This window comes from Poromitra crassiceps (assembly GCF_964638095.1).
Source record: "Poromitra crassiceps genome assembly, chromosome: 1".
In the NCBI taxonomy this organism is placed as follows: Eukaryota; Metazoa; Chordata; class Actinopteri; order Beryciformes; family Melamphaidae; genus Poromitra; species Poromitra crassiceps.
The window spans coordinates 127059006-127081922 of record NC_139623.1 but is presented as its reverse complement, the minus strand read 5'-3'; the positions used below and the strand labels follow the sequence as shown (position 1 = coordinate 127081922).

Genomic DNA, 22917 nt, shown 5'->3' with positions numbered 1-22917 from the left:
TTAATAATACAAAAAATGAATAGTATAAAAGGTTAGTAAAACACAAGGTGAGTAAAACACACAGAGCATGCAGCAAAACATGACAGACAATATGCTAAAAATGATCACATTGTTGGTTTGATCTGAGCCACAATTTCAATTGGCCTTTAAAGGTGGCGAGACTAGGGCATTCTCTAATAAAGAGAGGTAGATTATTCCAGAGGGTGCTTCCCATGTAGGATAAGGTCCTCTGGCTAAAGCAAGTTTTTCTAAAGGGGACCTCACAGACCTTGTTTGTAATGGCCCGAGTGACACGGGTCGAGTTGGCGGTCGAACGATATTTGATGAAGTCAGCTAGAGGAGGCGGCGCCAGTCCATGTAGAACTTTGTATATTAAACAGGCAGAGGTGAAATTTCTAAAGTTCTCAAAACTTAGCATGTCATATTTACGTATGACATGACAGTGGTGATGAGAAAAGGGTTTTTTATCTAGTATTTTCAGGGCTTTTTTATAAAGTAATTCGGCTGGTTTGAGAGTAGTTACTCCTGTCAACGACCAGCTATTTATACAATAATTCAGATGCGAGAGGATCATCGAGTGTAAAAATAAAAACGCAGCGTCTGTGGACAGACAGCTCCTTATTTGTCTGAAGTTATACAAGTGGAATTTAATTTTTTTGGAGATCATTTTGATGTGGTTGCTGAACGTTAGGTTGGAATCCAACATCACGCCTAAGTATTTAAACTCGTTAACCACAGATAATTCCTCTGACCCCAAGAAGACATTGGAGCGCGCAGGTGCAATGTTTCTTTTAGAAAAGAACATGCAAACTGTTTTTTTTGCATTCAGCATGAGACAAGATTTAGTTAGCCATGCCTGGATATGAGAGAGAGCTGAAGATAAGACACGTGCCGCCTCCCCTGGGTTTTTAGCCCTTGTGAAGATAACTGTGTCGTCAGCATAAAGCTGGACATCTACATTAAAACAGTAATCAGGAAGATCATTAATGTACAAAGAAAAGAAAATTGGCCCCAAAATTGACCCTTGGGGGACCCCTACTGGACAGCTCAGGTAAGGGGAGCTGACACCGCCAACCACAGTGCACTGCTCCCGGTGAGACAGATATGATTCAACCCATTTAATGGCCGCAACAGAAAAATTGAAGCTGGACAATTTAGAGAGGAGCACACTGTGGTTGACGGTGTCAAACGCCCTCTTAAGGTCGAGGAACACAGCTCCCACACAACCATCCCTGTCCAAGGAGCCTTTTATTTTCTCCAAGAGCAGGACCAAAGCAGAGTCAGTTGAGTGATGTGGACGAAAACCAAACTGCATGGGGTGCAAGGGGGTCTGGCTCGTCTCAAGAAATTCTATAAGTTGTTTAGCAACCCATTTTTCAATGATTTTAGAAATTATTGGTAAAATACTGATGGGTCTAAAGTTGTTCATGTCAGATTTATCACCAGCTTTGTAGATTGGGGTAACTGAGGCCAGTTTCCATGCCTTTGGGACGGTTGAGTGCTTGATGGATAAATTAACTAAGTGCATAATAGGTGGCGCTAATGTCTCTTTATTTAACTTCAAGAAGCTGGTGTTAAGACCATAAACATCTTTAGCCTTAGAGCTGTTCAGAGCACTAATTATATCAATGACCTCAGGTACAGAAATTTCCTGGATGGTGAAAATTGGTACTCCATTGACTGTAGGGTTATTCACCATATTTACAGGGCATGTGGATACGCTAAACTGTTTCGAGATGTCATCAATAGATTTTATAAAGAAGGTGTTGAGTTTTTCTGCCAAGGTGACAGGGTTGCTCACCAGCCGGTTGTCGACCTTTAATTCCATAGCTTTAGTGTCCTGTTTCAGTTGTTTACCTGTCAGTTTATTAATATTTTGCCAGATTTTTTTGCTGTTCCCCCTTGCACTTTCCATAACAGTGATAAAAAAGTTGGCTTTAGCCTTCCTTAATTCAGCAATCACCTTATTTCGAGCTGAAACAAACAATTGTCGGTCAGTACCTAGCCCAGTTGTAATTGACTTTTTAAGCAACAAGTCCCTGACTTTCATCAGTTTCAAACACGACGAGTTGAGCCAGGGGAGGGAGGTGGATTTCCTCCTCCTGTGGCTCCCTCGTCTGGAGAAACTGAGGATTACATCCTTCAACCTAGAGTGAAACATATCACTACTGATGTCTGCATCATCACACGTGGTGAGATTATCCCACTCAATATCTTTTAGAGCTCTTGCCAGATTTTGTTCTTCGTTTTTAGGGACAGTCAAAGTGTTTGTACGGTTATCAGAAGTACTAGAGAATGGGTTTTGGAAGCGGGATTTATTAAGTTTTCTGGAAAAGAAAATCGCATTATGGTCCGAGATTCCTGTTAACAGGTTGTGTATTTTAGTAACACTTCTAGGTTTGTTCGAGAAAATTAAGTCAATTTTTGATTGAGATCGATGAGTTAGCTGTTAGCCACTGGAGTCACACAAGAGTCACACAAACAGACACTGGAGGTTTTATTTGGGGCTAAAGCATGAGGAGAGTTTTTATATGATATTTCAGTGAAGTGATTTGACTGTGGGGATATTGTTCACAAAGCTCCTCTCCTCATAAATGTGAGCTGTTGTAAGGATAAAAAAGAGAGCAGGCAGCCGGACTAACGTTAGTTATAGCCAGGCTGCGCAGTAAATGCTATGCTATGCTTCAGTTAGATGTCATCTGTTAAACCAGCATTTGTTCCAAAAGGAATTAAATCATAACGTTAATCAAAATGCCACAGAAACATTAGCTAATCAACACAGAGCTGCAAAGATCAGTTCATCAGATAATTTCCCCCGTATGACACTTGACACACAACAATATGTCTGGCTACGGATGAATCAGATGATGACGATGATGATGACGATATGTAATGGAACACAACACAGCTCAAGAATTTCACACGTGTGTGTAGCCTACTTGTACATCGAGAGTGACAATAAACATCCTGTATCTTGTAGTTATCTTGCATTGGGACCCGTGAGCTTTTCCTTCAAGTTTAATGATCGCTTCATTCACAGTACTAGCCAATAGGGGTGGGGGAAAAAATCGATAGAGCATAGTATCGTGATATTTTGTGGGCAATATGTAGTATCGTATCGAATGCCAAGTATCGCGATATTGTATTATACAAAATGTCAAGAGCATGCAACATTTATGACAGTGTTGCTCAGTCTGTCTGCTTGACAATCCCAATTTGCTCCAATAAAAATGATTGAAGTGAAATGAACAGACTGGAAGCTTTATCTGATGAGATAAAACAGATGTTGACAAAGAGATGAAACAGATGTTGTCGAAGTTTTTACCTTTGGGACATCATTTGCAGTTGAAAAAAGGTAATAAATCACAATATATCGCAATACTCAATATATCGCAATACTAGCATATCGCAATATCGTAATACTATCGGATCATGACTTACAGTAAGTATCGTGATAATATCGGATCGTGGGGCATCCGTGATTCCCACCCCTACTAGCCAACAATGATATTGTGAATGTACTAGCTCTCACAAGCATATTGTACTCCAGTCCTTTCTGTCTACTTCTGTCCGATATTTGGGAGCTGTTACTCCAGAAATTGGCCGTTATTTACTTGGGAATGTCTCTCACTCATATAGTTAACGGCATTTTTACGTGTGGCTTGCCTTCCATAGCAACAGTAACCAAGGGGGGCGGGACTTAGCGAAGGGTGAATTATCAGCATGTCTTTAAACACTGAGCCAAATTGTAAATCTTGTCAAGAAATGAGTCTGGGTCTAGTATCAAATTCTTAAATGGAAAATGTGTAGGAAACCTGTACAACCAAGTTTGTAAACTTAAGCCACTAGAGGCCATGTTTTACAATGATTTTAGAACAGGTAAGAGCCGTCGTTAGGCACAATGCAAAGCTAAGCAACACATAAGTACTGGCATGATGAGTAATGACTTTACATATTTAAATTGACTGTCATGCGGTCAGTTGTGTTTTTATCTGGCTTTGAACTTGACTCAGCCAGCTAGATGTATGGATCTCTAAAAAATAATCTGTTTAATAATCCATCATAAGCCGCTCTCATGACCCCGCCATGTTTATTTCTATTTGTTAACGCAGTAAGGCAGCCGGCATGCCCTCTCCAGTGTCTCCCAAGCTGTCGCCGGGCACGGCCGGAGGCTACTCGTCAGGCAGCAGCAGCAGCAGCGGCAGCTCGTCTGTGACCATACCCCAGCGTATCCACCAGATGGCTGCCAGCTACGTCCAGGTCACCTCCAACTTCCTGTATGCCACTGAGGTCTGGGACCAGGCTGAGCAGCTAGCCAAGGAGCAGAAAGGTAAACAAGACATAGTGGAAACAATGTGTGTGGAGTGTAGAGCACTCTGTTTTCAGCTAAAGAAAAACGTGTGTTTGGGTCAGGTAACAGGTTACCAGAAAATGAACCACGATGCATCCCCTTTCTGTAGGGTTCAATAAGAATATTTTTTATTTACAAAAGCTTTTCTCAGTTTCTCAGGAGGTACTAACCTGTTAGAGATGTGAAACTTGGCAACATGATGGTGTACAGGAGCTCCCATCCTCACATACAATATGACACTAGTTGATCTTGTAGCTGTTAAAGGTCAAAGTTGAAAAGCCAATGCTAATCTTTGCTCTACAATTAATATTCTTCTTGGACCATCAACATCTACCGTGATGGCTTTTCAAAAATATTTAAACAACCATGTGACAGTCATAGGCATTCCCACACAGTGCTTGAACCTTGGAATCGCCCTGTGCAGTTACATATTAACTAGTAATGTTAAAACAGAGAAACCATATTTTGACACAAATCAATGCTCTGTTTTAAATTTGGCAGCAGGGTGATGTATTGAGTAGGGAGGGATACTATCTGCTTTGACCCTGTTGTGAAGGAGGGTAAGGGGAAAAGTGGACTCGCCTACGGACAACAATGAAGTATCACATTTCAATTATTTTTAGTAGTATTAACTTTTGCGTTACAGTTAAGGAGCATTACGTAATCTGACTTTTCTCAGTCTCTGTCCATGACCAAGGAATTGCAACAAGTCATATTTCCACAATAGAGATGATTAAGCTAGCTAATTACAACAGAGATAAAATACCACAATCCAAAATACTCTAATTGTAATACTGCTTTCTCATAACTCTCTTAACGCCAGAAATCTCAGCACCTGGCAATCCCCTACAGATCTATTCTAGTTCTTTTGAGCTATGGGACATTAAAGCAGTGAATTCACAATAATAGCTGCGACCTCATATGCAAATTTCTGAAAAAGTAGGATGGCAGGGGCAGCCCACCCTTCTCTGCCTCTGCCACCGCCCCCTTTTAGCCAATTGGCATGAACACACACACACACACACTACAGGTTAAGTGCAAATTATGCTTGAGCAAAATCGCCGGCGCTGACTGCGCCGAGGGGGTCACCACAGCTGGGCGTCCTATCGGCGCAGCTCGGCGGAGGGGGCGTGCAGCTCCTCGAAAATGTGACTCTGCGGCGTCAACTCCTTGTTGTGAGGAATGAGGAAATGCCATTTCCTCATTTAACAGTGCTTGTCCCTCATCTAGCAAAGCCTTCTGCAGGCTCGCCGGAATGAGTTTTGAAATGGAGGGACAATAAAATGTCCCCCCACCAACATGATTGCAAGTTCTTGGTAAACGACACGATAACGTTTTGGACATGTACCGCAGCCAACGCGCCGAGTTACGTTCGAGTATGCACAGTCTCGCTATTGCCGTTAGTCGGCGGCAAGGCTCCAAGTCGAGGGTGCGCAGAACCCTGCCAGCGCCTTTAGATTCTCTGCCCGAACCCAAGACCTAAGACCTGGGTCGGGTCAGGCCGGAATTTCCTCTCTATTCCTCGGGCCCGGACCGGGTTGGGCTCGTGGTCAGATATAATAATTTTTTTATATATAATTGGGGTAATATTTGGTGTGATAATCAGATTGTTGTAACATTGTAACCTTAAAACCTTATGTATTCATAAGACTGAACAGACAACATGGATATAGTTTTTAGATAAACAGCCAAGTTAGTAAGAAAATGTCTGTCTCGGGCCCATAAATGCAGCCAATGGGATGGGCCGAGCTGGGCTCAGACAGAACGGGCTCGGGTCGGGTCGGTCTTGTATTTTTGCGTCCGATCCAAGCTCTAACACACACACACACACACACACACACACACACACACACACACACACACACACACACACACACTTGACCTCCACACCAAATTTCTGCCCCCCTAGGGCGAAAACTGTGCCCGCTAAAGCATGGTGAACTTTTGGTGGAACGGCCAACCAACAGAGCGACCTATAGAGCTGCTAGTCGCAGCTAAAACATTCTTATTGTACCTTTTATTTTGACCCATGGCACTCGGTGAATGGTGCTTGAACAGCTGACCCTGATGCCCCTCCCCCCATGTGCCTCTTTGTTTTCCCAGAATTCTTTTTGGAGCTGGACAAGGTGATGGGACCTCTGATTTTCAACACCAGCAGCATGACAGAACTGGTGCGCTTCACACGGCAGGGCCTCCACTGGCTGCGCCTGGATGCTAAGCTTATTCCCTAGCGAGGAGTCGCCCCCTACAGGCTACTTCCACACACACACACACACACACACATACACCCCACCTCAGTCACTTGCATTCAGCAACATGTGCTCTCAGAGACGCACGTGCATGCCCCAAGTGCATGCACTCACTTGCAGAACACACAGACACACACACGTATGTACTGTATGCACACACGCTTCACCTCCACGTACACACTTGTGACAAACTTCTCAGACATATCTCCAACACTGTGTCCATTTTCTACACCAGCTTGCCAAAAACACTGAGCAATTTGGAACATCTGACACCATCTATAGCACCACAGGGAGAAGCATCCTGCCTGCAGCACAGGGAAAAAGGCTCATTTCCATGCTACATATACCGGCGTTCTTTCTTACACATATCTTTGGATTGTAACAGAAGCCCATGTTTTTATCTATCTGGCATTGAAGCGTTTGGCGAATTATTTATGAAGACACTAAAAATGCGGTTTGGTTTATTGGCTACTTTGGCTTTTTAACTTATGTTTTCATTTGTTTTACCAAAGTACCTCCCTTAAACACCAAAGGTGCTTTAAAATGAAGGTTTCTCTTTATCTTTTTTGTGCCTTGTATGTGAGCTACAGGAAAACCAATCATCATACATCATGTCAATGATTTTTTTCCCCTCTTTCTTTTCCCCCTTTTTTTGTTATGGCTACACACGTCATTTTATGCATTTTAACATCATTCTGGAATAGCTAATGCAAGCTGGCAACAATTATGTTTATATTGCAGTCTTTCGGTTCCAAGTCAACCCCTATTCTATACACATTGGATATTTTGTGTACCATTACAACAAAGATGGTGTTAGCTCAGTCTTAGCAAGCTAGCTTAAACCATCTTTTTCTATCTTTCCTTCAAAGTCTCTAGGCACTAGAGGTTGATGGAACGGGCCTACATCATCTTGTGGGACGTGCTACTGTGCGCACCTGATACATCTCAAAATGATCAATGTTAATTTTGAGCAGTGTCTGTTTTTAGAAACATGAACTTTTTTTAAAGAAATGTGATTCTGTTACCTACATTCTCTAAGAGATTTGCGGTTTCTCTGAAGCTCCAGATTATTTGAGTCTTTCTTATGAAATGTTAACACTGTAGCGACATTGTTGTTCATTTACTCACTTCCAAACACGGTGTTATTGTTCTATTGATCTGTCCTTGGTGTGTGCACAAGGGTTGCTTATAGTGTATTTTTCTAAGGAACAGCAGGGTGTGTCTAAGTATTGAAAATCGTATTCATGTGTACAATGCAGTTATTTACATTGCAGTTTATGTAAACCGGGCCTAAAACAAAAAGGGGAGGCAGGCCCCTACAAAAGCAAATTTATCTGAATGGAAAGAAAAATAAAAGGTAAATATTATGTTCTGTAGAGTAGCAAACTCATCAGTGATGCAGATTAGCAGTGTTGCATTTATAGAACAAAGAATTTTAAATCTATGATTATGTATTCCAAATAAGCGGTTAGAAAAAAGGCCAATATAGATTTTATTTATCTACCAAGCAGTTCTTCTTTTCTGGCAGAAGATATAACTTTTCAAATGCATACATTTTAAAGCAGGGTTGAGCAGGGGTTATGAGATGCAAAGTATTTGTATGTTAATTGTTCCTATATAAATGTAAAAAAACAAAACAAAGTAGCTCATTGATTCTCTACCTAGTGTAGTCAATACCTGTATTACAAAAAAGTATGTAAGAAATGCATCAGCTAGTTGTCTGTATTTATATGGTACAGCAGGCAGGGAGAGACAACAGAGTAACACTGCATGCTGGCTGTCCAGAGTTTTTCAATTATTGGTTTGTCATCCAGGCATATATGGACGCCAGTGCTTTTGAACCAAGAAGTAAACATTGAGCAAATGAGTTTGGCTGATGGTCAGCGACATGAAGGACTGTCTCTTTTATTTAGCCCACTCCCTACAAATTCATGCTGGAAAAATTAGACCCAGGTCTGGGCTGTAATGGGTTTATTTGTGGAGACTATTTATGGTTAATCTTATTTGACTTTGGTTGCAGATGAGTGTGGTTTGCCAAATAGAAAGAGTGCCAGAAAGACAATTGCACGAAAGTATTTTAAAGTCCGTTTAGTATACTTCTCTGACAGTCCTACACCCCCCCACCCACCACCACAAGACAAAACTAAAACTAACTTTTTGGGGGGGAATTACTGTTTAACCAGGTTTGACTATTATAATGTTTTCCTCATTGGCCCCCTGACCTTTTTTGTAGGAGGGGATACTGTTACTTAACTTATTTCCTCTTGCACTTGAAAGTGTAAAAGTCAGAGTCGGTATTGTTTTGATCTATGCAGGATTTTTACAAAAAAGAAAAATCACTTTCTGAAAAATCCATATTTAATTTTTTCTACTCTGGGTCCCCCCTCCCTCCCCTCCCAAACACACTTTTTTCCCATCAGAAAGAAACCTGTCTGACTCAAGTGTACAATGCCTTTAGCTTTTGCAATTTTGTGTACTGGTTTAGTATATATGTATTATGTATATACTGTATAGGTCTGTTTTATAACCAAACACCGGTGGCTTGAGCCATTTTGTACTTAAAGCTGGAGGCCACTTTTCTCATAGGAATTCCTCTGGGCTTTGCCAGCCCACTCAATGTCTTCATACACTGGTACACGCACCTCGTGTTCCCTACACTATCTAATAGTCAAATGTACAAATTTAGCATTAGGGTAATTTTTAACAGTTTGCTACTCACATTTATTTATTTTTCTGCCCCTTTGCTAAACCCCCCCCCCCCCCCCCATTTTGCCTTTTTATGGAATATCATTTTATGAAATAGGAAGATGTTAATGTATTGGGGTTGTTCAAGATGATATTTCATTGTAAGTAGTAATTAATATTAATTCTAACTTGAAAGAATCCAGGGTAAGATTTTTTTTTTTTTTTTACATTCAGTAGAAAGATGTTAACACTTGCATGTTTCTATTTAAAGACAAATGTACAAATTGTAAATAGAACATTTCTTTAAGGGTGAATTTCTACTACAGTTTGACATTTTTATTGAAATTTAAAAATGATGTAAATACATTTGTGAGATACTTTATGCACATTTTTTCCTCCCTCTCTGTGAGCTTTTGTGTTCTCTTCTTCCAAGCTGTTACAGATGACGCCCTAGTCTCTTTAACACTGTGTATCAAATTGTTTTAGCAATCATTTTGTTACCGTGCTCGTACGCTTTGTCTTCTGCTTCACCGTATGTCAATATCACGGTCGCCACATAATCATCAAGTCTGTACAACCAAGTGCGAATATTTTGTCTTCTCTGTATGTAATATGGAGACGTGTAAATTCATGAAATGTATATTGTTGAGCTCATGGGACGGATGGATGGATGGATGGATGGATGATGGATGCGTGGAGCAAGGTGTGTACAGTCAATTATGTGAAATCCCATCTGTCTCTTCATCACGAGAAAGACGTATTTACTATTTGTCCCTTTTGAACAATTGGTCCGAGATGTCTTTTAAAACAGAGGTATTTCCGTCAAAAACAGTTGTAGGAGTTTATACAGTATGTTGTACCGCGTCTTTTTCTAAAAGTCGTCTCCGAATGTGAGGCCAGCAGCATACACTAAGTACAATAGTCTAAATTGGGTTAGTTTTAAGAGAACTGATAATAGAGATGCTATATATGATGGATGCAATATGATTAAGTAAAGGTACTCATTGAGTTTGGTCTTCAAACTTAGGTTATCATGTAATTTAAAAACATTCTTGTGAAGTGAGTATTAATTGTTACTAATGGGAGTCTGTCCTGAATATTCTTTGTATTTTGCCGTATTGAGAATAAAGTATATATGGTTATGTTTAAAGGAGCAGTGCTGTCTTTATTTTAGTATTTGGTGAAACTATATTTTCAGGCCTCCAGCCTGTGTGTGTGTTTTGGGCTTTTATTTTCTTTCTTATTTTTCTTTTTTATTGGATTTTTACAAGTAATCTTAGAATACAGTTGTGTTGTGTTGTTGGGCTTTTATTTTGAAGGTCGATGTGTGTTTTGGGCTTTTATTTTGAAGGTCTTTGTCTTTTTGGGGCTTTTCATTTGAAGGTGGTGTAAACAAGGTGAAACAAAGTTTCCTTCTTTTCAAGATGAGAAATCAATTCCGAAAATGCTAACATTTATAACTTAACGGTAAGTGACTGGATTCTCCATACATGTTTTAAGAATGACTAAACCATAACGTAATGATTTGTTTTTCTTCCAAAATTCATGTATACTTTTTAGGAATAGATCAGATTTCCCATTATGTCTAAATGAACGAGAACTAGGGATGCACGATATATCGGCAATCATATCGGTATCGGCCAGTATCGGCCGATTTTTTAACATATCGGTCATATCGGTATCGGTCAGATGTTGCAATGTTAATATCGGTTATCATTATCAGCCAAATTCTTCACATTGATATGAAATAATGCAGTAAATCTATGATTTATGGGCTTTTCCAAAGGCTTTGCAAATAAAGAAATGCATAACTTTTTCAAATTCAGTGTTAACATGTGTTTTTCAGTATGTACAAAATGTGATGATCATAAAAATGTGGTTTTATACAGATCATATCGACATCGGTAAATATCGGTTATCGGCCATAACAGCAATGTTAATATCGGTTATCGGCATCGGCCAAAATTTTCATATCGGTGCATCCCTAACGAGAACATAGTGAGATGTATCAGTATTCAGTACTACAGTTGTGGTTGCTGTCAGCAGGCTTAGTGCATTAGTTCCCAAGGCCTGAATTACCACCATGTGGTCATGGGCTGCAAAGCCACTGTCTGTCATCCCATCCATTTGTCATGTACTGACAAATACTGTAGTCCTATTGACTTATCATTATCAGTGTTGGCACTATTATTAGTAATGGCAGCAGTAGTGTATATTGTTCAAGCTAGCTTTACCAAATACAATAATGTAAACAGGAGAAGTTAGTGTGTGGAGATGATGCTCAAACCCCTGTGGCAGCAGGGAATACAGGTATTCTTCCACAGACTACCTGTCTACGTCTTGACCTATCCCTCCTCCACCGAGCAACTGTCTTCAGCAGACCATATTATCATCCCCACACTAGCGTCAATCTTCAGGCCCGGAAAATGTTTCTCATGTTGTCTGCCTTACCTTTCCACCTCCACAAGGTGGGAACAAAAGTGATATCACAGATATACTGACACTGCTGTCAATGTGTAAAACTTGCAACTATAATTTCGTTTTTCTGAATGCTGGTTTTTGATGCACCATCTCTGAAATCATTAACACTTGTAGCAAATTGGCCAATATTCAATCCCTCCCTCCCTATCACAGGTCAGCTAAAAATTTAAATAAAGGGAAGAAAATAAAATGCATAACAAAAATAAAATAATAATAATAAAAATAATAGAGCAAATATCCAAATCCAAAGCAATTTAGACAGATGTTAAAAACAAACTAACCAGTCTCAATTAAAATGTATTTTGGAACAAATATGTTCCCAGTAATGAAAGACACAAAATATGAACTGGTGCAATTTAATTTGAAGGACAGTATATTGAATGCTTTCGCAATATCCTGTATTCAGCCCAGGTAACATAATGTTATGGTTTTCCATTTCGTATAACAAGGTTCACATTAAATATCACAGGATATGAAGTGACAGTGGGTCTGCACCTACATAAAATGTGAAAATGTGAATCACAACTGAACAAGTTTTTGTTTTTGTTTTATCCATATTTGCCATACATTTTCAAGCTGTCCAGACTGGTAGAAAGGAACATTCAGTGCTGAAAAGGAATTCTTTACAAAACATTAAATACATGATTTCTGTTTATGTCAGTTGTCTGTTTTTGTATTATCTGTACTGCTATATTATTGTATCCTGCGTTTATCTTAATACTCAAATAATAAAATCAAATATCTAAAGAAACAAAACATGATACATGCAGGCTCAATTTCAGAGTCTGCATGCTTTAGCATTAATCTCATTTCTGATAAACTGGAAAAATAAATTACATTCTTACAAGAACTATTTTGTTTGTGCACCTGGAAAAATCGACATCCTCTCATATTTGTATGGCCTTACATGAAAAGTATTTGGCAATACAAAATCAAACTGATACTCATTGAGGAGGAGTAGCAGAAAATCTGCGATATAAATGAATCATTCTAAAAGATTGGCTGTTTGCCAAGTGAGGATTTCATTCCTCATTCACTCCCTGAATTACTTTACTTTGAAAAAAGTAACTAACCCCATCACACACCCTAACCACAATGCCAATACAGCAAAGGACCCAACGTTACGGTAACCAACATTTAAATGATCTATTCTTACCATCTCTCTCCACAAACATATCTGAACCAAATGAAACCAGTCTTAACAATTTCATTTCCTCTCTCCTTGACTTTTTGCACCTGACGACGTGAAACACCATTTTCTGTAAATCCCTTCATCTGGACAAAAGGAAGTTCTAAAATGTATGTCCAAGTATATCCAAAATTCGACTAAATTCAGCTGCTGGGCTCAGTAGCTGAAAGCCTGAATATTATACCTTGATATACATCTGCAAATGATCTTAGACTGTGAGAGAATGGGGTATTGTGTAAACCTCAGGTACTGTAGGCATCAGCGTTGTTGCCCTGTAGTCTGAGAGGCTGGAACCAACTTGTCATGATTTGGACAAACCTCAGTTTTAGCATTATGGTTGTGTGCAGTGGGGAAAAACGCCAATGCCATCTCCAGGTTTGCCTACGATGGTTTAGTGGTGTATTATAGACTATGAAACATCATGGAGTTTGCTAGAAAACGGTTTGCATTAGCCGAATCATTTTGTTGACATGGGAGAGATGACTGGCCAGCTTCTGTAGTTGAGTTGTTTAGCATCAAATGATAAGGGGAGATTCAATGTCACTCGTTTTCCATGTCTGGAGAGGCTCCTAGAAGGGCCAGTTGCTAGTTAATTGGATAGTAAGCACCTTGAGTTTACAAAACATACCAAAAACACAAACTTGTTACTGCATATTTGCCCCCGCTCTGATGAACATACACGGAACCGTAACCCAAAACCATGTTACAGACCAAACTGCCATTTCCAGCTGTAAGCCCCGACGGTTCCCAGCAGTCAGTCATCACATCATGATCCAAATAATTAATAAAACAAAAAAGTATGCAAGAGGAATTCCACCAAAATTGACCTTATTGTTGTTCTGTCAAAGAATCATTTTCCCATGATTGCAACATTTTAATTGTTATAGAACATCAAATAAGAAGAATTTGGGGTTTTGGTGGAATTCCCATTAAAATACGGAAAACTACACCCACGGCTGAATTTCTCTCTGAGAGAAAAAATATATATTTAATTTCCCCCTGCCGTTTCACTCCATTCCTGCATTCCTGTCAGCTTGAACACTGTATATCCATATATGACCGTATATCATATCACCATATTACACCCAGGCATCAGGTGTCTTACACCCAAGAGAATGCCTGATTGTATTCAAACTTCAGCCCAGTACCATGGCACTGGCAGTTTGTGCTAATGTAGGCATAGTGAGTGTCAGAGGTCAAGTGGGGTCGAAGTGAGATAAAGTGCTTTCAAATGGAGCGCACAGCAGGGAGGTATTGGTATTGCACTTGTATCAGTCCTCTTCATCACTCCAGAAGGCATCTTCTTCGTCAATATCCACACCCTGGAACAGTCTGGAAAAGGCAACAACAAGACAAGCTTCAAAACACATTCAGGAGGGAAGAGTGATGTCATGGATGGGGGGATCAAAGCTCATCACAATTTCATAAACTCGCCATTGAAATTACATTAATTGCAATTTGTAATGCATTTTTTTAAATTGTTGTTTACATTCTCGCAAGACTAAGCTAGAATGCTAGAAAGATCTGTGGCTCAGAAATAAACATACTTCTGTAGAGTCAGACTTTCAGTCAGTCAGTGAACTTATTTATTACGTATTGTATTGTGATTGCAATGAATCGCCAACCCCATATCGCCTATCAAATCATATCCTGAGATAAACACATCATCCCATCCCTCTAACAGGAATACTATGACTACCAGTCATGGTAGAAAGAAAGAAAGAAAGAAAAAACTAAGAAAGAAAGAAAGAAAGAAAGAAAGAAAGAAATAAAGAAGTGGGGGAGAGACAGAAATAAAAATAGAGAAGTCCCTCACTGGTTGTAACAGGGTGAGTTTGGGTTGTTAAAGTGACTGTAGGGGTTGACTTTGCTGAGTTGGCCCAGGCACAGCCAACAGAAGTACTGCCGACAGGAGGTACAGGTCATCTTGTTACAGCCGTCCTCTTTCTACAGGGAAGGACAGAGAGACCAGACTCAGGAAACAGATTTGCGAGTGGTCATGCAAACAATTTGATATATATCTATATATTTTGTGAGCAAATTTGTATTGTTTTGCTCCCCTTAAGGAGACATTACATACTGTGTCAAGTGACAGAAAAAATATTATGTTGACATACTGATAGCATAACACACCTACAGTACATGATACATCTATATACTGAGGTAAACACATTATAATAGCCTAGTACATAACGTTACATTTAGATTCAGTAAGATGAAATGAAATACAAAAATAAATGGTGTGAATCATACAACAAAAGAATGTGAACCTAAGAGAACTGAAAGTAAGCATGTTGGCATGCTATGCCCTAGCCAAACTTTCAACTAATTATCCTCCCCTCCCCATTATTTATTAGGAAAAAATAAATACATTTGGCTCTTCTTTGAACAGAAATTGTAACTTAAACCAGTCTTTAAACCCACCCCCACCCCAGCAGCCTTCTTTTTATTTATTTTAAAGGCTAACTAAAGCCTAAAACACATGTATTTGTTCAGCTTTAAATCAATGTATATGGCTTTAGAGTAGTGTTGCTGAAGGATTCTGGGCAAAATCTCCACATTTGAGAGTTCCCATTGGATGATTTCGGTTCGGATGAGCGCTGACATCACCAAGAACTGTTCCATCAGCCTGCAAGTCCCAGCAGCCCCTTACAGCAACTAAACCAGAAGACTCACAAACCGGTTTTATTCGTATGTAAATTACCACACGCATGTACACAATGGCCAATGGAAAATGATCGAGGTAAGAAAAAGAACGATAAGAGTGCCGTTCACCCCGCCTGTGTTAGCGACGCTCACTGTACGTTCATGGATTTGCAAAAAGATGCGCTCAGCTCACCGTTCATCAAAATAATGAGCTTGCTCAGTGAGCGGCGCTCTATTAGCGCGTTCATGCACAACACTGCTAGCTTGAAACACCCTAAATTGTGTGTCAAACAGGTTGGGGTTAGTTTTTTTAGTATTCAACTGAGGATTTCCTTCAAAGTCTTTAAAGGTTCTCATTCTGTGCATAATGGAATACATGAGAATGAATAATTCTACATTTAAAACAGACTGAGTTTAAAACGCACCCGTGACAAAGTTCAGCACCTGTAATACTGTATTTCTACCAGTGGGGGGCATCCTACCTGTATGTTGGTACCACAACGTGGACAGCATTTGCAGTTCTCATTGAGCCATTCTCTGCTAAAGGATTCTTCCACTGCTTTCTGGATCACTCTCTTGCCAAAGCGCTGCTCCAAGAACTTTTTGCCCTCTGTGGTGGATGACAGGTATTCATCTCTCAGGCCGCGCAGCTTATCTGTGACATGAGACAGACAGTCAGGAGCCGTTTTCACACATGCATACAGGAAAATTACCAATATCGGCCATTTCCCGGAATTTCCCTTCACACCTGAGCGCTCGCATGTGTGAATATAGTCGACGACAGTCAAGTAGCCTGTATGTTGGGGGGCGGGGGGGGGGCTTATTTTGGGGGTCGGCAAAACTCCGATGGTGAAATAAGTTTGCTTGTCACACAATAAATCACACTCGTTTGACTTAAGAGTATGTTGTATCCTTCACATTCGCTCATGGGCTGCAGTGCAGAGTAGTATCCAGGCAGCGTCAAGCCAGCGTAATAAACACAGCCGTGCGGAGTCCTTCAGTCCTCCGCACTTCGCAGCAGCCCGACACAGGACAGACACAGCGAGAATGGCAGTGGCTTGCAAGCCGCCCAATGCTTGTATGTAGAGAAAGCAAATGCACGAAGCGAAATGTGGAAGTAGTTTGCTTTGATGTGCGCGAATGATTAGATGATGCACGCTGGAAGTGAACGCCCATGAGAGAAGGACCGGCAAATGACGGCAAATGTGTCCCTTATCGCGGCATACCGCTCTTCTGACTGGCTCGAAACTGGTGAAATGTCCGCGATGACGGGGGAACGCTTATACCGGAAAACAACTTTCACACATGAAGGCATTAGACCGCTTTCCGGTCATTTAGCGGTAAAAAGCGCATGTGTGAAAACGGCTAGGGAGACACAAACACAGCTTTTATTGGATCAGGTGTGGGAGGGAGAGCACAGCTGGAAGAAACACTTGCAGGACAGATGGAAAGGACTGGGAAACACTAGCCGCTTTCACACCGGCCTTGAAAGCCGGAAAATGCACGGAAAATGTGATCCGCGCCTCCGATATGAAAGCTGTGAAAGCGGGTTGGTGGGTAATTGTTGTACGCCTTTCGTTCCGCTAGTGGACCTAGTCACAGCGCCGGGTTACCCTGCAACCCGCCTCCACCTGAAAGCGTAGGAGCGGCAAGCCGGAACGGTGCGAATGGTCAGCTCATTCATTAAAAAAAATACAGGGGAAACCACCTCATTTAGCAAGAAAGGCATAAGTGAAAGTAAAAAAAGGCGGCCAGGAGGAATGCTCCGTGCCTAGTAAGTAAGTTAGGCTTTATGCTCAAACGATGTTGACATTAGTAGGTAAAATTAACGGATAATAATACGCTTCAGAGGACTATAGATGTCTGTGGCGAGTTGGTCTGAGGATATTCCCTCTCGAAACCAGCTCCAGAACTGCAATCTGTCTAGCTAGTCAGTTGTGCATTCCCTTACAAAAACTACTAATGTTATAGTAGTCATGTGCATTTATAGCCTATAGCCTACTATTCCCCCGACAAACGTTATGCAGACTGCAGCTGTTTGATATGCGGGACGCTAATTAAGCTACTTCATGGGAATACTTTGCTTTACAAAAAACTGGAACCAAAAGTTAAGAGTTAGCCTTGTACCTAATAGGCTACATGATGGTGCATCTGTGATTCATAAAGTCGATCAGATGAATATTGAAAGCCTTGTTACCATGCTGCACTTTCGTGTTTTATCACTTTGTAATGACCGCAGCTGCGCGTCAGCTGGCATACATCGGCGATGTTTGGTTGTTGAATGAATTTGTTCATCATACAGTAGCCTAGGCTACACTAACCTATGAAAATATTCATTTGGGCTAGGAGGAGCTGGGTGGAAATGCCTCCGCTCGCCTTTCAATCCGGGAGCGGTGACTGTCACCTGAAAGCACACCCCAGGACGGGGATGTGGCGGTGCTGCTTGGCTGTGTGTGAAAGCAATTTCTGTTCCGAGGCTGCCGGCTTTGCAGGCCTTCTGAACTGCAATTTTGCGCGATCTGTGTGTGAAAGCGACTACTGTACCATGCTGCTCCACACTTTAATAGTGATAGCCTCAATGTAGTGCTGGAACCCTAATGCTGTTGTTCACATTCTTCTTCTTCTTACCCCCCCCCCCATAAAAGTGAAACTGTAAGGGCTACAGCTCCCAAACTTGGCAGACAGGTTCAAAGTCTCACCCACTACTATCTGCACAAATCAACCTTATAGGCCCTTTTCACAGCAACCGTTTTGAGTCGGTAAAGCAGATGTAACCAATAACATTAATGAGGGCCCTGGCGCTGGAACAACTAAATGGAATGGAACCATCATTAATGGTATTGGTGACACCTGCTGTAGTTCCTGCTTTACAAACTCAAAACGGTTGCTGTGAAATGGGCCTATTGCCAAGGACAGGAGACCTGCCAAGTCTGGAGTCACTTGAGCCACTTTCAGACATGAACTCCGGGTCAGGTCAGGGTTGCTTGCTTGCCCTGAGCCTGACCCGGGGGATACGTGAAGTGTATCCTTTCATACATGAGGCATGTTGCTTACACACATGTGGAGCACCTCCAGGTGTAGAGTAGAGAGGGGGCGGGGGTGGGGGGAATTTGGGCATGACCACACAATGTGGAGTTGTGAAAACTGAAGATAATAGGAGTCTATAATCAATAGACCACGGCAGCACTCACAAGTAGATTTACAAAAAGTTTATTCTGCACAGCAGCAACAAGACAAACATTTCAGCCGTAGGCTATCCTCAGTGTCCAGTGAGTTGTGAAAACTGACCACACAGCTGCACTTCACTGTCTACATTTGCGGCATATAATCGTTTGCGCATAACGTTAGTAATTATTTAAACAACCCTACAACTCACGCCCAGATGCATCGATTTCCTCGAGTCTCAAGCACTACAAAGAAAACAGGTCTTTGCTAGTGTTCAGTCCTAAAATGCATCAACCCTACTAGAATTATACAGAATACAGGAAGCTAGACGTTTTTACCTTCAAAACTAGAACGACCGCACCGCGGATTTATGCCTCCGCCATTAGTTCATTCTTGAGTCCAAATCACCATTTGAGGCAAATTGGAAGAAATTCCATCAAGGCGCTCCTGAGATGTTGCATTACAGAGCTTGTAAATTGGGTGTGTGAGGTCACAGTGACCTTGAACTTTGACCTTTGATAACCAAAATGGAATCAGTTCATCCTTGCGTCCAAGTCGATGTTTGAGCCAAATCAGACGAAATTCCATCAAGCCGTTCTTGAGATATCACGTTAACGAACTTGGGAATGGCGTTCGTGAGGTCACAGTGACCTTGAACTTTGACCACCAAAATGTAATCAGTTCATCCTTGAGGCCAAGTTAATGGTTGAGGCAAATTTGATGAAATTCCGTCAAGGCATTCCTGAGATATCGCGTTAACAAGCTTGAAAATGGCGTTGGAGAGGTCACAGTGACCTTGACCTTTGACCACGAAAATCTAATCAGTTCATCCTTGCGTCCAAGTCGATGTTTGAGGCAAATTTGATGAAATTCCGTCAAGGCATTCCTGAGATATCGTGTTAACAAGCTTGAAAATGGCATTCGAGAGGTCACAGTGACCTTGGCCTTTGACCTTTGACCACCAAAATCTAATCAGTTCATGCTTGAGTCCAAGTCGATGTTTGAGGCAAATTTGATGAAATTCCGTCAAGGCATTCCTGAGACATTGCGTTAACAAGCTTGAAAATGGCATTCGAGAGGTCACAGTGACCTTGGCCTTTGACCTTTGACAACCAAAATCCAGACATGGGACCAAGCCACTTCGGTCCAAGTCTCAAGTAAGTCCCAAGTAATTTGGTCCAAGTCCCAAGCAAGTCCCAAGTAATTTTGTTTTGGGCAAGTCAAGTCAAGTCACAGGTTTTGTCAAGTCAAGTCAAGTCGAGTCCTTAGTTAAGGCAAGTCAAGTCCCAAGTCAAGTCACTTTTTCCCCCCACGCCCAAGATACTGCAGTCTTACCTTGACAGATGCAGTATTAAAACATGGTATTAACTCATTGAGTGCCAGCCACTTCTGGAAAACGGATGCTCCCAGAGACTCTCTTGTATCATCAGCAAAAAAAAGTTTATTGATATAATTTTCCGTTCTTTAGTTATCAGCAGTAGAAGATAGGTTGGTTTCACCAAAAACAGACGTTTCAAACTAGAAGCTGAGATAATGAGCCTTTTGTGAAATGAAGCATTTCAAGCACATCACTGACTCTGAAGCTAATATTTTCTGATGTAGTGACACCTCAAAAATAATTTCCTTCAATAAAACAGCGAAAACAAAGGAATTTTGATGGCAAAATAATATTTTTTAGCTGCAACCAGCAGCGCTGGCCCCTGCGTGCGCAGACCCTACACCTTCTTGCTGGTCTTGATTTACTGCTGGTGGGCATCAGGTATTCCAACTTGTGTTTGCCAATCTGTCCATCGAGCCTGCTGTCTGGGTCGGTGTTGTATGGTGCCCTGCGTGCCCCACCCCCCTCAACTGCAAACTCCTCCGTGGGAGTGTCTCTGGTGGCTCTCTGCTGCACGAATTTTTTGCTGCACGTTTCAAAGTGCGTTGCACCCAGCTCTATTTTCACAGCGCTTCGCCGTTTTTGTGCGCCGGCTCCCAGCGCTTCCAGCTGAGAATGATTTGGCTTTTCAGAAAGACGCTGGTGTCGGGTGCTCCTTTTCTGGCAACTAATCATGTGGAGGGGCTATCGCAGCGGAGACGGAGGGGCTCAATTGTGGGAGCAGATTGGCTGCTGTTCACAGCTAACGTTACAGCATGCATCGGTTTCCGTTTCCCCACGCTTCTTCTACTCTTTTTTCTCATCTTTCTCTAATCCGGAGAGCACTGTTGCCACCTAATGGGTCCGTAAAATAGCTTATACACCTTCAAAATCCCCCATACTTTTACAGGAGATGCATCAGGCTTTGATCCACGTCCCACCGTCAAAAAACACAATTGACGTCTTTAGACGTCATTGGCACTCTACGTTACTATTTGAATTGACGTCTTTAGACGTCATTGGCACTCAATGAGTTAATAGCCTACTTGTCTAATAGTGATATTATTGGTCAATTTACAGTATCTAACCAGTTAAAAAATGAATTGAATTTGTATTATAATCATTGCTATTCAGTGAAATAAATGTAATCATACAAAAGTCAAATAACTTTATAAACGCTTATTTATTTCAATAACTGCTTCAAAATCATAATCCTCCGCGCCAGTTTTAAACAGTGAAATACTGACAGCCAGACTAAAATGTAATCAAACAAAAACAAATTGCTTAAACAATCAAAACATAATGTAAAAAATATTAAATAAACATTTCCTCTCAATCACTGTTAAACAGTGAAACACTGACAGCCAGACTACAACATCAGACTTTCTTAGATTCTGCCCCTGTCCCGTCTGCCCAGTGCTGCCAACTCTTTTCCAAGCAAAGTCACTATTGGTTGCTCAGAAAGTCGCTAGAAAACAAACAAACAAAAACACGCGTCAGCATAGTCGTTGTAATAATCATTGACTATCGTTGTAATATTAAGTGCTGACTCCGCCCGCCTGGGCCAGATAGGGGAGAAGCGCTGTGTCTGTGTTGGTCAGACAGGCAGAGACAAGGAGAGAGACAGAGAAAACCCGCACATACACCAACTCATGGGCAAAATCCATTGAGATTCAACACATTAACATTGCTTCCCATACTCAGATTTGTCGCTCGTCGCTTTGAAGAAATAAAGTCGCCAGGGGGGTCTGAAAAATAGCTAAATGTAGCGACAAAGTAGCCAAGTTGGCAACACTGCGTCTGCCTCTGCAGAATAACTCAGCTGTGTGCAATCAGTGATTGACAGCCAGTCATCCAATCACAACAATGTCATAAGGAGGAGCATGACTGACTGATTTGTCATTGGATGACTCAGTCATGCTCCTCCTTATGGCATTGTCGTGACGCTCCAATTAAATGTTTTCTAATGCCGTTCCAGCTGCACTCGCCATGCACTCTGCATGACGCTACCGGACAGACAGAGACACTTGACAATGTTACGTTATTATTTCATTGTTAACTTTAAACTTTACTTTAAACTAACAAACACAAAGTCATCCAAGTCATCCAAGTCATCACCTCTCAAGTCAAGTCTCGAGTCTTTAACTTCCAAGTCCAAGTAAGTCTCAAGTCATTTATGGTTTTGTCAAGTCAAGTCACAAGTCATCAAAACAGGGACTCGAGTTGACTCGAGTCCAAGTCACCAAGTCTCAAGTGCCCATCTCTGCCAAAATCTAATCAGTTCATCTTTGAGACCAAGTCGATGTTTGAGGCAAATTTGATGAAATTCCGTCAAGGCGTTCCTGAGATATCTCGTTAACAAGCTTGAAAATGGTGTTCGAGAGGCCACAGTGACCTTGACCTTTGACCACCAAAATCGAATCAGATCATCCTTGAGTCTAACGGCCGGGACACACATCTTGCATGTGCGTGGCGTGTGCGTGGCGTGCTTGCTGCGGCTGGCACGCCCGCGGCATCCACACAGGCAGCGTGGCTGGTGCGTGCAGCTGCTGCGCTGCTGCCTGTCTGCCAACTATCGTCCTATAGAGTTTACCATTTATTAAATTTGCTATAAACAATACAATGATGATTTTAACTGAAGATCGCTTGGGCTCACTTCAGAATCGAGGCAGTATGATTTGTGTGTGTGTGTGTGTGTGTGTGTGTGTGTGTGGTGGGGAGGGGAGGGGAGGAACGAAGCCACGTTGTAGCCTATCTGGTTTTTCAGAGGGCAGGAGAACTGCAGCTGTGAGCT

The 22917-nt window shown here is 41.5% G+C and overlaps 2 protein-coding genes across 4 annotated transcripts in view; one reads left to right on the top strand and one right to left on the bottom strand.

Annotated features, from left to right (window-relative positions):
• The window catches only part of aff4 (AF4/FMR2 family, member 4), an 82467-nt gene extending 72032 nt beyond the window's left edge, over positions 1-10435 (top strand). For both annotated transcript variants that reach the window (XM_083646906.1, XM_083646905.1), the window contains exons 20-21: positions 4113-4330; positions 6455-10435. In XM_083646906.1, coding sequence (XP_083503032.1) covers positions 4113-4330; positions 6455-6582 — 346 coding nt within the window. In that variant the 3' untranslated portion in view covers positions 6583-10435. The remainder of the gene's footprint in view (positions 1-4112; positions 4331-6454) is intronic.
• Positions 10436-12108: 1673 nt separating this feature from the next.
• Positions 12109-22917, bottom strand: part of rnf14 (ring finger protein 14) — a 38518-nt gene continuing 27709 nt past the window's right edge. For both annotated transcript variants that reach the window (XM_083643928.1, XM_083643929.1), the window contains 3 exons: positions 16084-16256; positions 14772-14902; positions 12109-14287 (listed from right to left, as the gene is read on the bottom strand). In XM_083643928.1, the coding sequence (XP_083500054.1) occupies positions 14227-14287; positions 14772-14902; positions 16084-16256 (365 nt within the window). In that variant the 3' untranslated portion in view covers positions 12109-14226. The remainder of the gene's footprint in view (positions 14288-14771; positions 14903-16083; positions 16257-22917) is intronic.